Genomic DNA, 17556 nt, shown 5'->3' on the forward strand with positions numbered 1-17556 from the left:
CTTTCCCATGGCATACTTCACTTTGTTTTTCATCTTACAATGCAAGTGTCATTTCTTTTTTCAAAGCAAAACCTGATTGCATTTACAGATTCCAGTGTCCTTTCCTCTGTGTGCCCCAGTTGCTCTGTGTGTCACATCTGATGTGATCTGCTGTTACTCAGTTTTGTGGCTCTGTCCCTAGTGAAGGGTAAATTCTTCATGAGTGGAGTCTTTATCTCTCCAGGTTGCCTAGGACATAGTAACTGCTTATTAAATGCCTTTGAACTGAATGAATCAGCAAACTGAAATAATTATAGTATTACATACACACTATATATCACAAGTTTACTATTAGGCAAAACAAGTAAATAAAGCAGAGCATTGTTAGAATTTCATAAACTGAAACACTACCCAGTAAATCATTGTGCCTCACCTTACCAGCCAGTGGTTTGCTGAAATAATGCTTTACAACTAGGCCCTTGATCCAGGAGCTAGTTTCCTCTTCAGGGCTTTTTGGATCATGAATACTTTCAAGAGTTTGATAAAGCTCTAAAGACTTTCCTCTGTAGGGGGAAATTCGCTGTATAGAAGATTTCTGAAGTTCATCTACATCCTTTCTGGTTCTCAGGCTGAGAATTCTTGCCGTAACTTAACTTTATAGCAAGATAAAAGTTACTGTGCTAGACATCCAAGATCAGCTCTGGAGGTAGAAATAAGGCTTAGTTAAACCTGCAAGTTTAAATGAAACTTACAAAGAGAAGCAACCAGATATCCTTAGAGGACAGCTATTACAAAAGTAAATGAAAATGTCACATTTGAGAAGCAGAGGCAGGACCAGTGGGTTTCTGATGAATTTCAATTGTAGGGAATTATGATAAAAACCAACAATGTTTAATTCAACCAAATACTCAGGAGTCTGAACTTTCAGCACAAATAGTCTATAGAGGAAAAAAAAAAAAAAAACAGTAGTACAACTGTGTTTTTCATTTTTGGACAGGCGGCATCTCAAATGGATACAGTGGGCTTCCCTTCTGATTCTATTTTTGTCTATTGTGGCCTTAACTACTGTGACCAAAACTTCTCAGCATAGCCTAGCAGGCCATGGATTTCATCACGACGCCTTCTTCAGCCCATCCAATTCCTGCCTTCACTTCATAAGTGAGTGTCCCAGAAACGACAATTGCTCAGCCAAGGAGTGGACTTCTCCTGAACCTCAGTGGAACACCAGAGCCAGGGTTTTCATTCACATTCGTCTTGGCTTGGGCCACATTCTTATTATAGTCCAGTGTTTTATTTCTTCAATGGCCAATATTTATAATGAAAAGATATTAAAGGAGGGGAACCAGCTCACTGAAAGCATCTTCATACAGAACAGCAAACTCTATTTCTTTGGTGTTCTTTTTAACTCACTGACCCTGGCAGTGCAGAGCAATAACCGTGACCAGATGAAGAACTGTGGCTTTTTTTATGGCCACAATGCGTTTTCAGTAGCCCTTATTTTTGTGACTGCATTCCAGGGCCTCTCAGTGGCTTTCATTCTGAAGTTCCTGGATAACATGTTTCATGTCTCGATGGCCCAGGTCACCACTGTCATCATCACTGCTGTGTCTGTCCTGATCTTTGACTTCAGGCCCTCCCTGGAGTTTTTCCTGGAAGCCCCAACAGTCCTTCTCTCCATATTTATTTATAATGCCAGCAAGCCCCAGAGTCTGGACTATGCACCAAGGCAAGAAAGGATCCGAGACCTAAGTGGCAGTCTTTGGGAGCGTTCCAGTGGGGTAAGTTTGTAAGGATGTTCTTTTTGGCTTGCTTATTCACAAATGCAAAGCATGGCTATTCAATTCAAAGAAAAATCAGTGCTGTTTTATCAAAGAGTATATTGGATTTCTGTGCTTAAAAATCAATTGATAAATGTTCATTGGACTCCAGAGGTATGCAAGAGCTCATGATAAATGCTGTTAGGGAAAGAAAAAGTCTCAAGGACTTTTTACATTAATTGCATCATAGAGAATTACAGAATCACAGACACTGGACAAAGTGGGTAATGCCTCATGGCTATCTTGTCTAGTTTCCTCATTTTATAAATGAAGAAGTAGTCTAAATGGTTTATGAGTAGTAAGGGAAAGGACTGATACTGGGCCTGACTCTTAGTCCCTTGCTCTTTCTGCTCCACAATAGTTGGAGAAATGAGCTTCATTCAGAAGAACAGTTGATCTTTCACATTGTTAAGTCTTGCTAAACAGAAAATCCAACTCCTTAATCTTTCCTGTAGTGTTCATAAATCGCAGTGTGCCAGAAGGGTAGGGTTTCTCTATTTCACTAAGAAGGTAGTCTTCAAAAAGGGTCTCAGAAAGTAGGAGAAAAGTAGGTTCTAGAAAATAATCATGTAATTATTCTGAGTATCTGCCAGTTGCTTATAGTTGTTTTTGGTAGGATCTATCAGTCATTTTATAGGCAAATTAATTAACAGTGATCTTATGGAAACTGTAATAAAGGATTTAAATATATATTAAAAGAGGAAATAAGCAAGAAACCCTTTATATTTACAGTTTTCATGAACACAAAAATATGAAATATTTCACACAGTGAACATTTCACTCTGAGGAAAATCTGTTGCTTTTTGAGTGTTCGTGGCAATTCTCTGGGTATAATGCTTCTGAAATGGTGATACAACAGATGCTTAAGATGATAAAATTAGAAACTTAAGTTACAAAGGTACTGATGCCTCCCAGAGCATACATTCAGATGTACTGTATTCTTTTCCAATGGACTAGTGCTGTTTTCCCTGTTTTTTGCGTAAAAGGAAAGCAGGTTAGGTCAGACCTAGTTTGTCCATTTCTCCAACCCTGAATTACTTCTCCTCAAGACCAGCAGATGGTGCTCCTTCCTTTGTTCAGATTGTTAACTTTGCTACTCAAGGACTGAATTGAGTGCACCTTCTTTTTAATGATGTCATTATACTTTTAAAAGTTCTGTTTAAAAACTTATTTCATTTGAAATAAGTTACATTTACAATTTATTTACAACTTAAAATGCAGAATATTTTTACAATTTAATGAAATAAGACCCATGATTGAATCATTAAGACCCTAGTGTATTTAGTGAGGCTTTCTCTTCATAGTCATTAAAAGTACTTCTCTAGCTTTGTTTGGATTAATTATTGATTTCATATTTCCTTTTAGGATGGAGAGGAACTGGAAAGACTTACCAAACCCAAGAGTGATGAGTCAGATGAAGATACTTTCTAATTGGTACCAAATAGTTGGCAGCTCTCACAAACCTCATTCTCATGTTTTCAGCATTTCTAATATTTAACTTTTCACTTCAATAACCCAAGAATGTTTCTAAAGCATAGTATTCTTTGCATGTATCTAACCACCTAAATTGTGCCATCCAAGTCTTTAGAGCACATAAAGAGTAAAAGTTATAAGGAACTAATGGAGTAATAATATAGAGACAAAATTAATGGCCTTGTATTTGATAAGTCAGCAAGATATATTTGCACATTATTTACTTTGTCCTCAGAGGTTCAAAAAATCTTGCAATAATCATGTTAGATATATCCTGTAAATATGCAACGAAGATCAGTATGCCAGATATTCATGATGATGTGCATCTAGCCTGGATACTACAGTCTTCCCTTTTTTATTATCATAAATATCTAAGTTGTCCCTTGAATTTTGAGGCCCTAGAGATGGTCATCTTGCAATTCAAAAGCTGTGGAACTCTTTTTAAAAATTTGGATTGAAGGACATAAATGTCTGAGTATCCCATAGACTTGTGGTAAGTAGCCTGTGCTCCATGTTCTGCTGAAGAAGCAATTATTTAGAATATTTTAGTTTTTAGGAATTCATGGGAAATTTTGTTTTCAGTAATAACATTTTACTGTTTTTCTATACAAGAAAGCTTCAATTTAGGTGAAACTTGGTTCCCAGGTCACCAAAGTTACCACTTGTATTTTAATTTATTTAATCAAGTCATGGTGGGCTTTTTTCCCTTTCTCAGTTTGTGTATCAACAAAATCCTGGCATCATCACACTTGGATTATTATATTTTAGACAAGTACCAAGAAGATATTTTATCAGATATTAATCAAGCTTGTAACTTAATTTTATACTTTAATACTTAAATACTTGCTTGTATTTATTTCATATGCTGTTCCCAAGAGTCACGCTGTAGTCCACAACTCTGGCTTCAGAATCATACCAGATGGTCAGTAAGACTTACGCCCAAGAGATCCATTTTAAAGGATCACTTTACAAGGAAATACTGACTTTTACTGAGATATGAATAGCATTACTCTAAAAGTAGGAGGACCAATAATCAAATTCCTTCATAGTAATGTTTCAAAATTATAAGTGCACAGTATTTTTCAAAGTATTTTGCATGCAATCAATTAACTCTATTAGATAGAGAAGTCAGGGGATGGATACAACTGAGAAAGCAGAATGACTTGCCCAGGGTCATGTAGCTGGGTGATGACGGAAGAGCAAACTCTAGCTGACAGGCCTGTATGTTTAGAGAACTGTACTAAAATATGAGCTATAAGGTGTCATACAGCATACACTTCTCTTCTTTCCCTTAATTTTCATGCAGGTATTTTTTTTTATTTAGTAAATATAAAATTTCCAAAGTACAGTTAATGGATTACAATGGCTTCCCCTCCCCCCATAAGTTCCCTCCCACTCACACCTCTCCCGTCTCCCGCTCCCTCTCCCATTCCATTCACATCAAGATTCATTTTCAATTCTCTTTATATACAGAAGATCGATTTAGTATATATTAAGTAAAGATTTCATCAGTTTGCACCCACACAGAAACACAAAGTGTAAAATACTGTTTCAGTACTAGTTATAGCATTACTTCACATTGGACAACATATTAAGGACAGATCCCACATGAGGAGTAAGTACACAGTGACTCCTGTTGTTGACTTAACAATCTGACACTCTTGTTTATGGCGTCAGTAATCTCCCTAGGCTCTAGTCATGAGTTGCCTAGGCTATGGAAGCCTTTTGAGTTTGCCAACTTCAATCTTATTCCGACAGGGTCATAGTCAAAGTGGAAGTTCTCTCCTCCCTTCAGAGAAAGGTACCTCCTTCTTTGATGGAGCCCTTTTCTTTCCACTGGGATCTCACTCACAGAGATCTTCCATTTAGGTCTTCTTTTTTTTTTTTTTTTTCTTTTGCCAGAGTGTCTTGTCTTTCCATGCCTAAAATACTCCCATGGGCTCCTCAGCCATATCCGAATGCCTTAAGGGCTGATTCTGAGGCCAGAGTGCTGTTTAGGATATCTTCATGCATATATTTATAAAAGAGAATGCTGGGATATAATTCCTCTGTGATGTGTATATCAGTAAGACCAGGAGAGTTGGTGGAAATTTATAATTGAAATAATTGTTAAACCTTTTTTTATGTCACCACTCTGGCATGTGAGGTGGGATGTGGAGTGCTTTCAATTTAAAAATGGAGATGAGTGCTTAGCCTCATGGTTAATACACTGGCTAAGATGCCTGCATCCCACTTCAGAATATCTGGGTTTGATGCCCAGCTCTGGCTCTTGCTCCTGATTCCAGTTGCTGCTAATGTAGACTTCAGGAGCCATCAGTGATGGCTCAAGTGATTGGGTTCCTGCTACCCACGTGGGAGACATAGAATGAGTTTCTGTTTCCTGGTTCCAGTGGCAGTTCAGCCCCAGCTTTTAAAATTTTTTCTACCTTTCATTTTGGAAAGCATTTGTTGCCCAAAGTAAAATTTGTTTGTTATCTCACCACTAATGAGAGAAAGCAAAATAGTATAAAAGAAATAAAAATATGTTCTGGAGTACAGCATGTGTACCACTGGTTTGAGGAGGATATCTTGAAGGTGAGAGGTCTGAAAATCATTTTCCAGGTGTTCTGTAATCTAGAGATTGTATAAATTAGAGAGAAGAATTAACATGTGGGAAAAGAATTGCACAACCAAACTCCAGTAAGGGTTCTAAGGTGAAGATGATTCTTTTGTTGTAAAGAAGACTCTCCCAACAATTGATACTTTGTAACAGTAGAAAAGATCTTCCTGAAGCCTAATAGAGTTAGTAGTAAATTCTCTGCCCTGAAGTGGTTAGGAGGAAAGTCCGTCAAGAGGATGTTTTAGAAGAGATTCCTGGCCGGCGCCGCAGCTCATTAGGCTAATCCTCCGCCTTGTGGCACCAGCACACGGGGTTCTAGTCCGGGTCGGGGCGCTGGATTCTGTCCCGGTTGCCCCTCTTCCAGGCCAGCTCTCTGCTGTGGCCAAGGAGTGCAGTGGAGGATGGCCCAAGTGCTTGGGCCCTGCACCCCACGGGAGACCAAGATAAGTACCTGGCTCCTGCCATCAGATCAGTGCGGTGTGCTGGCCACAGCACGCCGGCCGTGGCGGTCATTGAAGGGTGACCCAACGGCAAAGGAAGACCTTTCTCTCTGTCTCTCTCTCTCTCACTGTCCACTCTGCCTGTCAAAAATAAAAAAAAAAAAATTAAGAGATTCCTTCATTGATCTTGGAAGTTGGACTAAGTGATTGCTGAAATAATTCCCTGTTTAGCGTCTCTTCTAGGCAGTTATGAAGTACAACTAATTTATCAATTATTTTTTTTATTTGAAAGGCAGAGCCACAGAAGAAGGGGAGAGAGAGAGAGAGAGAGAGAGAGAGAGAGAGAGAGAAATAAACTGAGATTGAGATTCACCATCTACCAGCTCACTCCCCAAGTGGCCACAGTGATGGCCAGGGCTAGGCTAGGAGCCGGGAGCCTCAACCAGGTCTCCCACATAGGTGCAGGGGCCCAAGCTCCAAGCTGTCATCCTCTGCTGCCCTCCCAGGAGCACCAGCAGGGAGCTGAATCTAATGTGGAGCAGCTGGGACTCAAACTGGCACCCATGTGGGATGCCAGCATCACCTAGCACACCACAGCGCCGGCCTCCAGTAGTTTTTGAATAGCCTTGGATCGCAGGTGTGGTTTGCAGTGAATGACCTGGTCTAGCTCTTGTTATGCATCCTAGGACTGGACTTCTGCTGAGGAATGTGGCTAATCCTGAGAAGCAGGAACATGACTGCTGCTTATGGGGGAAAAGTTTGCTTAGACCCAGGATCTCAGATCCTGGACCAGCTGCCATAGGTTTCCAAGAGCCACATACAGAGGGGCCACTCAGCGCGGATTTACTGTTTATAGCTCGAAGGCTTTTCTTTTTTTCTCTCTGAGTCCCCAGGCAGAACCCATCTTACTGTGAGCTGGGCAGAAGTTTGTGGAGCTTCAAGAAATCCTTTCCCTCTTTGTGCAGGCCCAGCAGACTTCAAACACAGCCCCTGTCCTCCTGGGTTCTTTCCCCTTTAGCTGTAGCCTGCTTGTACCCATGAGGTGCTGCCATTCCAAGTCAGGAAAAGAGGCAGAGAGAGTCGGACTCAGTGGAAAGATAGTGATTCTGACTCTTTAAAGCCTAGAGCAGAGTGTTTTAAAGTTGAATAATATGGCCGGCGCCGCGGCTCACTAGGCTAATCCTCCGCCTGCGGCGCTGGCACCCAGGGTTCTAGTCCTGGTCGGGGCACCAGAGTCTGTCCCGGTTGCTCCTCTTCCAGTCCAGCTCTCTGCTGTGGCCCGGGAGTACAGTGGAGGATGGCCCAAGTGCTTGGGCCCTGCACCCGCATGGGAGACCAGGAGAGGCACCTGGCTTCGGATCAGCGCGGCGCACTGGCTGCAGCAGCCATTTGGGGGGTGAAGCAATGAAAGGAAGACCTTTCTTTCTGTCTCTCTCTCTCACTGTCTAACTCTGCCTGTCAAAAAAAATAATAATAACAACTTATATTCCCTTCTTTAAAGGGAAAAAAAGCATTTTTCATAAATCTCAGTGCATACCTTTTTTCTACTTCACTGTGACTTAAATGTAGACAAATATAATATGAAGTATAAGCTAATTTACTTATACTTTTTAATATGAAAACCAAAACACCTTTACACATTAAATTTCAAAGCTATAAAACTAGTAAGTTTTCAACTCAAATATCAATTTAATGAGAAAGTGATACTTTGTTCAGATAAAAACATTAGAGCCCAATAGCCCTGCAGAACCTCTGCCCTCATTTTCTGTATTAATTTCTTCACATGTCATAGTATCTCTGCCAAGATAACTGAAATCTGCTGATATTGCTGGTAGGGCATTTAATCCTGGTGGGATTTATCAACTCACATCCCCAACAATCCCATAATGGCCTTTGTGCCCTGGGGAAAAATTTTTAAATGTCAGCTTTATGTGTTCCCTGAAGTTCCAAAAGAACTCACTAATAAAATAGCCTAGACTAGCATGTTTTAGGTTACATCCATACATATTGCTCCCCCTTCCCCAGCTTTCCATCTCTTCCACTTCCTCTTTTTGGTTCACTCTTATCATTTATATTTTCCTAAAGTAACCATTTATACAGATTTTTAAATTTATTTGCATAGTAAGTTATGAGCTGTCATTCTCATAATTCTTAATTTCCTGTTACCATTGTTCGGTTATCTTTCTCATTCATAATTTTGTATGTGATTGTTTTCTCTTTTTATAAAAACATAGGTTAACTATTTCTAGTAATTTTTCCAGACTTTTTACTATGGCATTGTGCATATGGCATAAAATTGACTGTATTAACTGCGTTTAACTGTACAGTTCTGTGGGACTAAATATGGTCCTATTGTTGCACAACCACCACTACCACCACCATCCTTCTCTAGAACTTAATTGGTGAGTGGAAGTCCGTATTGCTGAGCTCATGTAGAATCTTTATCCCAGCTACTATAATCACTTGTTGTCTGAGCGCATGTTGGCAATGACAAGATAACTAGGGAAAGGAGCTATCTGGGATCAACATAATGTATTATCAGATCCACTTGATTATTTTACTGAAATCACCATTTGGTGAGCTTTCATATGAAACACAGATACCTTCACAGCCATTGCTCACTTAGAGTGATCTATTCACGTACCTTATCCCCAAATTTCTTTACCATTAATTTTCCTTCAGAGTCTGTCCATCTGGTCAAACCATTGGCCATAGCCCATGAATCACTATCTACTTGTGTGTCTGGCCATTTCTCCCTCCAAGCAAAGTACACAACTAGAATACTGCTTGATGTTCTGTCCACAAAGAAGATCTTTCTGTACCACTGTGGGATGTCCCCGAAAGGGGCTATAGTCTTACAGCTGTGCACTTTTGGGTGATGCCTGAGTATCATTGATTATTAGAACCATTGATAAACCAAGTTCTAGTGTTCTCTTCCTCTATTAATTGATCATAGGATGCTCCCCATGAGGCCATACATGCAGGCTGGGAGAAAGAAGGCAGTGTTGCAGGAGTAGGAGCTATGGGCACTTGAGCTACTTCTTCATGTAACTTATTTGAGCCTCAGGACCTGCTCAGAATTGACGATGGATATGCCACTTCCATTTGATAGAGTTCTGTACAAACTAAACTTTATGGCATGGTGAGTCAAATAATACTCAGCTCATGATAAACAACTTAGCTGGCATAATTTGGTGACCTGTGGTTAAATATCCAGTTTCCACTAAAGCCCAGAACAGGCCAAGAGTTTTCTCTCTCAAAAGGAGAGTAGTTACTTTTGGATGATGGCAGGGGCTTGATCCAAAATCCTAAAAGCTGCCACTGTGAGTGTGTCCCATAGAGCTTCCTGAAAGCTCCAAACAGCATCCCTGTCTACCCCTCACACCTCAGGTACCATTGAATCTGCTGGATCATCTGTTACTAGAGACAGCACAGCTTATGTAGCATCCTGGACCTATCGCAGAGCCTTCCGTGCTGGACCCCACTCAAAACTATCAGGCTTTGGGTCACTTGGTAGATGATCCAGAATAGCACAATTAAGTGAGGCAACCAAAGTGTGTTGCCTCCAAAATCCAAATAGACTCAGTAGGAATCGTGCCTCTTTCTTGGTTGTAAAAGGAGCCAGAAATTTATCACCATAGAAGTGTTATCTTGATAAGCCTCTCACCACTGGGCCTCTAGAAATTTCACTGAGGATGGCCCCTGAATTTTAGTTGGATATACAATCAAATTCCTTACCAGTAAGTCCAAAGTAGTTGCTCACTAAGTCCAAACAGCATAACATCATAATTATTACAAAGCAATGTGATATCTTGTGAAAGGGAACAGGGATCAAGGTCCCTGTGAACCTGAACTGTATAACATAGTACTGAAGAGTTGACATACTTCTGAGGTACAACAGTGAAATTGTGTTGCTGACCTTGCCAGCTGAAAATAAACTACTTCTGGTGGGGCTGAGGGAAGGTGTGGAGAAAAAAAGCATTTACCATTTCACTATCGGCATACCAAATACCACTATTGCTTCTGCTGAAGCAATGATATCACATCTGGTGTGGCAGCTACAGTAGGAGTCACCACTTGGTTAAGCTAATAGTAATCTACTGTCATTCTTCAGGTTCCATCTGTTTTCTGCCCTACAAGTAGGAGAGTTGAATGGAAATGTGATGGAAGTCCCCACACCTGTGTTTTGCAAGTCCTTAATGATGGCACAAATCTCAGCAGCTCTCTCCCCACCCCCCATCCCCCACCCCCCGCCAAGACATGCAGCCTTGTCTTTAATTTACTACTTTCCTTAATAAAGGCAGCGCTAATGGGATCCATTCGACCTTTCCCCCCATTAGAGCTCTCCATAGGTTAAGGAGCCAATGTGGGAATTCTGCTAGCTGCTAAGTATCTCTGTTGCAGTTACACATTCTAGAACTGGGGAAATGACCACAGGATGGCTTTGTGGACATAATCAACACTGAGTTGGACCTGAACTAAACATGGCTTGTATAAGCACCTACAGGGACTGGAGGGCCACAGTGGTGTTTAGGTCTCCTGAAATCAATGTCAGTTCACAGCCACTGTCCAATAGTCATTGAAAGTTCTGATTGTATTTTTTCCCCAGTGCATGATTACCCTTACTGTTTGAAATGGAATGGGAGAAAGAGGAACAGTATAAATTGTCAGTAGGGTTACCAGGGTTCTCCCTGGAAGTAACCCAGCCTCCCCTTAATTCAAGGGGTTTAGGGTCTATAAACTGATTCAAGTCTGTGAATTTACTGAGGAGTCATGACTCTGTGATTAAAGTGACTAAAGGTAGAGTTTTTGTTTGTTTGTTTGTTTGTTTTTGACAGGCAGAGTGGACAGTGAGAGAGACAGAGAGAAAGGTCTTCCTTTGCTGTTGGGTCACCCTCCAATGGCCGGCGCAATGCGGCGGGCGCACCATGCTGATCCGATGGCAGGAACCAGGTACTTATCCTGGTCTCCCGTGGGGTGCAGGGCCCAAGGACTTGGGCCATCCTCCACTGCACTCCCTGGCCACAGCAGAGAGCTGGCCTGGAAGAGGGGCAACCGGGACAGAATCTGGCACCCCGACCGGGACTAGAACCCGGTGTGCCGGCGCCGCAAGGCGGAGGATTAGCCTAGTGAGCCACGGGGCCGGTCAAAGGTAGAGTTTTGTTTACATGACCTGGAAGTTCTGCCTATACAGGTTAAGAATTTAGTAGGCTTCCTATCGATTTTACCTCTAGGAATACCATAATTAGCCAGTGCCATAAATCTACATGATCAAACAATTCTGATTGTTGCTTTGCCTCTGCTGTCCATTATAATAACTGTGCCCACTTTGCCTTTGACCTTTAACTGGCTAGCACTTAGCCCCTGCTATCCTGGAATCTAATTATTCCCACTGCATTTTAAGTTTTCCAACTGAGTGACTGTAGTTCCCACAATAAAGTCTGGCCTACAGACAAGAACAGTCATGGAGTTATTTAGGGATGCTGGATTCCTCGCATATTTGTCAAGGTATTGGTGCAAGATATGTTTTCTGGATCTTCTCAGTGTGGATGAATAGGTCTTAAATGACAAAGCCATTCTAACATTCCAGTATCCCTAAGCCTTTGATTCCTTTCCTGTATGTTAAACCAAAGAGATCAGGCATCTCCTGCTTGCCAATGGGGGGCCATCTTTTGATCCGTGTCTTTTAATCTGACCAAACCAACAAACAGTACCTTTCTTTTTTTTTTCATTTTCAATTATCTTTATATACAGAAGATTGATTTAGTATATATTAAGTAAAGATTTCATCAGTTTGCACCCACACAGAAACACAAAGTGTAAAATACTGTTTCAGTACTAGTTATAGCATTACTTCACATTGGACAACATATTAAGGACAGATCCCACATGAGGAGTAAGTACACAGTGACTCCTGTTGTTGACTTAACAATCTGACACTCTTGTTTATGGCGTCAGTAATCTCCCTAGGCTCTAGTCATGAGTTGCCTAGGCTATGGAAGCCTTTTGAGTTCGCTGACTTCAATCTTATTCAGACAGGGTCATAGTCAAAGTGGAAGTTCTCTCCTCCCTTCAGAGAAAGGTACCTCCTTCTTTGATGGCCCCGTTCTTTCCACTGGGATCTCACTGGCAGAGATCTTTCATTTAGGTCTTTTTTTTTTTTCTTTTGCCAGAGTGTCTTGGCTTTCCATGCCTAAAATACTCTCATGGGCTCTTCAGCCAGATCCGAATGCCTTAAGGGCTGATTCTGAGGCCAGAGTGCTATTTAGGACATCTGTCATTCTATGAGTCTGCTGTGTATCTCACTTCCCATATTGGATTGTTCTCTCCCTTTTTGATTCTATCAGTTAGTATTAGCAGACACTAGTCTTGTTTGTGTGATCCCTTTGACTCTTAGACCTATCAGTGTGATCAGTTGTGAACTGAAATTGATCACTTGGACTAGTGAGATGGCATTGGTACATGCAACCTTGGTGGGATTGTATTGGAATCCCCTGGCACATTTCTAACTCCACCGTTTGGGGCAACTCCAATTGAGCATGTCCCAAATTGCAAACAGTACCTTTCTTAACTCCATTAGCAACAACATTCAATGCAAAATCTCTGTATATAGGGCCCATTCCACTAAATTCATCCTGATCCAACTTTACATCCTTCTACCACTATTCCACACCCTTCATATTCATTCCCACATATGTTCCCCATATTTTGCTTGTATAAATTAGAAAACCAAGTATTTCTTCTGGGATATGGTGTAATTCCTCCTGGATCACACTTCGTACATGACCTTTGGGAGCCTGCTAGCAAGAGTGGTAAGAGTGGTCTTAAGGAGAATCAGCAATGTCTTGCTTTGCAGCTGCCTCAGGAAAGGCCGTTACTGTTTTCTCAGGCAGTGCTGGGTTAATTCCTTCAGACAGAGGCGGAACAGCCAGCAACACTGTGGGTGAAACACTGATGCCACTAGAAGTAAGGAGGCCTTTTTTGCTGGCAAATAAGACTTCAGAATTTAGGAGGTCAATGTCTCCAGCCTCATCAGAATCTTCTCACACTTCCCATCTCAACTTACAGGATATTATTCTTCCCAAACCCATGCCCTTGTTTTCATAGTAGACACCCTGTGAGGCTGGAAGTTCAACTTTTCCTTGTAATTCAGCCAGTTGCATGATGAGGGCTTACGTTTGACTTTCAGCAGTTTCACTCTTACGGCTACAGGAGAGAGGATTCTTGTATCACACTTAGAAACTCTCAGACTGTGCAGCACTGGGACCACGAGTTTCAAACCTTACACTCATCCTTTTATTTTACTTTGTCCAGTGACAATTAGAGGCAGCTTGTCAACATCCTTGTATTCCTTAATTTTCCACAATGCTCAAAAGTGTCATATACAGAGTTAACATGTTCCTTGCCTTATATAAGTGGTTAGTTGGCAGAATTCAAAGCAGGTATTTGGGGTATCTTTATAGACAGTTCACACCATGGACTAATGTACTATTAGGTGTAGAGTCCTTATCCTTTTGAGGTTCATCAGATTAGGCAGCCAATTCTAGAAACTCCAAAACTAATTATGAAAACTCATTCTTAAAATTCTCTAGAAAAAAAAAATTTGTATTAAAATTCTACAAAGAAAGGGAAATAATTGATGGATGGATAGGTAAGTAAATACATAGGTAGGTAGGTAGGTAGGTAGAAAGATAAATGTATCAAAAGATTTATTAAATTAAAAAGGATTTGTTAAGGGAATTGGCACACATGATTAGGAAGACTCAGAAGTCCCACAGCAGGCCATCTGCGCACAGGAGACCTTGGGATGCTGGTAGCATGGTCTCAGAACTCAGGTAACCAGTGGTGAGACTTTCAGTTGGAGGTCAAAGGTTTGAGGACCTGGAGAGCAACTGGTGCAGAGTCCAAAAGCCAAAGAACTTGAAGTCCTGGTGTCCAAGGGGTAGTAGCAGAAGTGTCTCAGTTCAGGAGAAAGAGGAAATCACCTTCCTTTTTTGTTCTATCCAGGATTGCAGCCAATTAGGTGGCGTCAACCACATTGAGGCTGGATCTTTCCACTCCAGTCCACTGACTCACAGAGCATTCTCCCCCTGGAAACACTATATAGACACACCCAGAAATAATGTTTTACCACTTAATTAGGTATTTAATCCGGTCAAGTTGACACCTAACATCAGTTGTCACAAAGGAAAAGATTGTTGACCCTAAAAATCCCTTAGAAAGCACTTCAGTCAAAAGGGGGAGGCCTTGCAACAATGGCTGAGTTATAACATCAGCTATGACCTCTTTCCGCACCATCAGTGGTGAGAGTACAGACCTCCAGTATTTGAAGAACTGGGACATTTTTGCCTACATTGGGTACAGCTGTGTGCAAGCTGCTCCAGGAACATGAGCACAGCTGCCTGCCACAGGGCTAAGGGGTACAGGATGGGTAGCAGCTACTCTTGCACGAGCTGAAGTTGACCAAAATTAACTGCAACTTACAGTCCAAGCCTTCCCTTTAAGTTGCAAGCCTTCAGTAGACTCCAAGGTTCCAAAATAGTTCCATGAGAGATTCTACCAGTGCAATTATTGTCTGGGTAAGCAGGCAGATTACCCGTGCATCCTCTTTCGCTGTCTTCCCAGACTGCTTCACTTTATTAAAATTCCTATTTTGTTTTGTTAGGGTTTAGCTTATGTTGCTTTTCCATCTTCCATAGTTGAAATGCACTTCCTTTTTCTGTTTGCTAATGAATATGTTTATAACTAGAAGAAACATTCCTTGGAGTATACACAGCTTTGACCAATCCGTAAAGACTTTGACATGCAGTGCTGTCATTATTTCTAAACATTCTGTTTTGAGTCAAGGATTGTGTGACTGAGATTTTCATTCATACTCTTGTCAGTTTCTGGTTTTCATAGATCTGGTTAAAGCATGAGATATGTACTCTTGTAGTTGAAAATTTGGATATTTCCATCATAGTTTCATGGGCATTTCTGTTTCTGTTATTTTCTTGTATTTCTGAACAATTTTTTCATTTTGTATAATTCCCTGTTTTTTTGGTACAGAAAGGGGCATGCTATTTATATTATAATTTATTTGTATGTGTTCTTCATCATTAAAAAGTTACCATTTTTCTCATGTCTCTTTTGTCATAAATTCTACTTGTCCAATATTATACTGTTTGCATATTTCGTAATACAAATATGAAATGATGTATCAGTAATGGTAATAATGCTGTCATAATGACCCTAATTTTAATGTATTCAAATTGATAATGATATTGGTGTTATATTGAATATTTTCATAGTTTGTTTTTTTGCATAGTTTTTAATTGAATTATTAGGTATAATTTTGCTTCTGTTTAGCCTACAATAACTTGAGAGTACATTGGTGTTTGATATTTTGAACTAGTCTGAGAGTTTCTTAAAATACTTGAAATTTATTCCACTTGTTTCATAGTCCGCTTTATTACTGATGATAACTCTTACATTTTAAAGCAACTCGGAACTTAACAAGTGTTTCAGTTTCAAAAATTATGAAGTAGTCATTTATTCCTTTCACTAAAAGATGAAGAATTTAGAATAATGTGGTTCCTCCCAGCTCCACATTTTTCTTAATAAGCATTGGGAATCCTATCCAGACCTGCTGTAGGTAGTATATTTCATCTATTCTGAAATTCATGTTTTCACATATTACTATCTCTGAAATTGGGATATTTTAAACACGGGTGTGTTAAAATAGCTAAAGCCTTGTGGCAGCAGTGATAAAGTTGTTTTGCTTGCACATCCAGGCATTTGGCATGACTATATAACTGTGCTTATTCAGCCTACAAATCACTTAAGGACCACTTAAGGAGAGAATGACCTTGATTATTGTCTGAACATCTTCATTGATGCCTCTTGGTGAGATCAAGAACATGCAGTCCTCAGATTCTATAGAACAGGTGTCAACAGCCTGGTAGGAGATGCTGGGGATGCTAAGAAATTCTCTGTAAGAAATTATGCATTGGGCTAATGCTGTGGTGTAGAAGGTTGAGCCTCTACCTGCAGTGCCAGCAACCCATATGAGTGCTGGTTCAAGTCCTGGCCACTCCACTTCTGATCTGACTCCCTGCTAATGCTCCTGGAAAAGCAACAGAGGATGGCCCAAGTCCCCATGCCCCTGCACCCACGTTGGAGACCCAGATGAAGCTTCTGGCTCCTGGCTTTGGCCTGGCCCAGCCTCAGCCATTGTGGCCATTTGGGAAGTGAACCGGTGGATGTGAGATTCTCTCTCTCTCTCTTTCTCTCCCCTTCCCCCTCTACCCCTCTAGCCCTCTTCCTCCTCCCCTTCCCCGTTTCCTCCCTCTACCCTTCTCTCGCTCTCCTTTTCTCTCTCTCCTTCTCTCTGTTTTTCAAATAAATCTTTTTTAAAAAAAGAAAGAAATGATGCATCATCATCCATTCTTTCAGTGGCCCAAAGAACTGTTCTTGGACAATGATGACTGTTCACCAAAAAGTGATTCAAAGCTTCTGACTTGAAATGGGAAGATGTTTTTAGAGTAGCTTGATTTATTTAGTTTATAAATTCCCTTTTATGTTACTAGAGAATGGTACATGGTAAATATTTTAAAGCTCTTTAAACATATGTAAAATAAAAAATTCTAAGCGATTATGAGGTATGATGTTTAATTGGGGGTATACTTTTGTAGTAAGATGTAAAATAATGGCCCGGGAGTGCAGTGGAGGATGGCCCAGGTGCATGGGCCCCTGCATTCGCATGGGAGAACAGGAGAAGCACCTGACTCCTGGCTTCGGATCAGCGCAATGTGCCGGCCGTAGCGCGCAGGCCGCGGCGGCCATTGGAGGGTGAACCAACGGCGAAGGAAGACCTTTCTCTCTGTCTCTCTCTCTCACTGTCCACTCTGCCTGTCAAAAAAAAAAAAAAAAAAGATGTAAAATAATTTCTCTTAGAATTGATGCTGTCATAAGTTTGGAACTTCATTTTTTATGGAGGCCAACATTGTGGCAAAATAGGTAAAGCCACTGCCTGAAACCCTGACATTCCACATAGGCACTGGTTCATGTCCCAGCTGTTCCACTACAAATCCAGTTCCCTGCAAATGGCCATTGAAAAGTAGTGGAAGATGGCTCAAGGGTTTGGGCCCTGCCACCCATGTGGAGATGCAGATGAAGCTCATGAGGCCAGGAGCCCAGAACTAAGGACAGATCTCCCACATAGGTGGCAAAGACCCAGGTACTAGAACTGTCATCTGATGTCTCCCAA

General features: G+C 41.0%; 1 protein-coding gene across 7 annotated transcripts in view; it reads left to right on the forward strand.

Moving 5' to 3' along the window:
- The window catches only part of SLC35A5 (solute carrier family 35 member A5), a 40984-nt gene extending 25555 nt beyond the window's left edge, over positions 1-15429 (forward strand). For 5 of the 7 annotated variants that reach the window (XM_051819048.2, XM_008266946.4, XM_070072108.1 and 2 more), the window contains exons 6-7: positions 977-1757; positions 3162-6646. In XM_051819048.2, the coding sequence (XP_051675008.1) occupies positions 977-1757; positions 3162-3227 (847 nt within the window). In that variant the 3' untranslated portion in view covers positions 3228-6646. Of the gene's footprint in view, positions 1-976; positions 1758-3161; positions 7463-11433 lie in introns of those variants that run through there. The other 2 variants (XR_011387870.1, XR_011387871.1) reach the window with 1 other exon arrangement.
- Positions 15430-17556: the final 2127 nt, after the last annotated feature.

Source organism: Oryctolagus cuniculus, chromosome 4 (assembly GCF_964237555.1).
Source record: "Oryctolagus cuniculus chromosome 4, mOryCun1.1, whole genome shotgun sequence".
NCBI classification, from domain to species: domain Eukaryota; kingdom Metazoa; phylum Chordata; class Mammalia; order Lagomorpha; family Leporidae; genus Oryctolagus; species Oryctolagus cuniculus.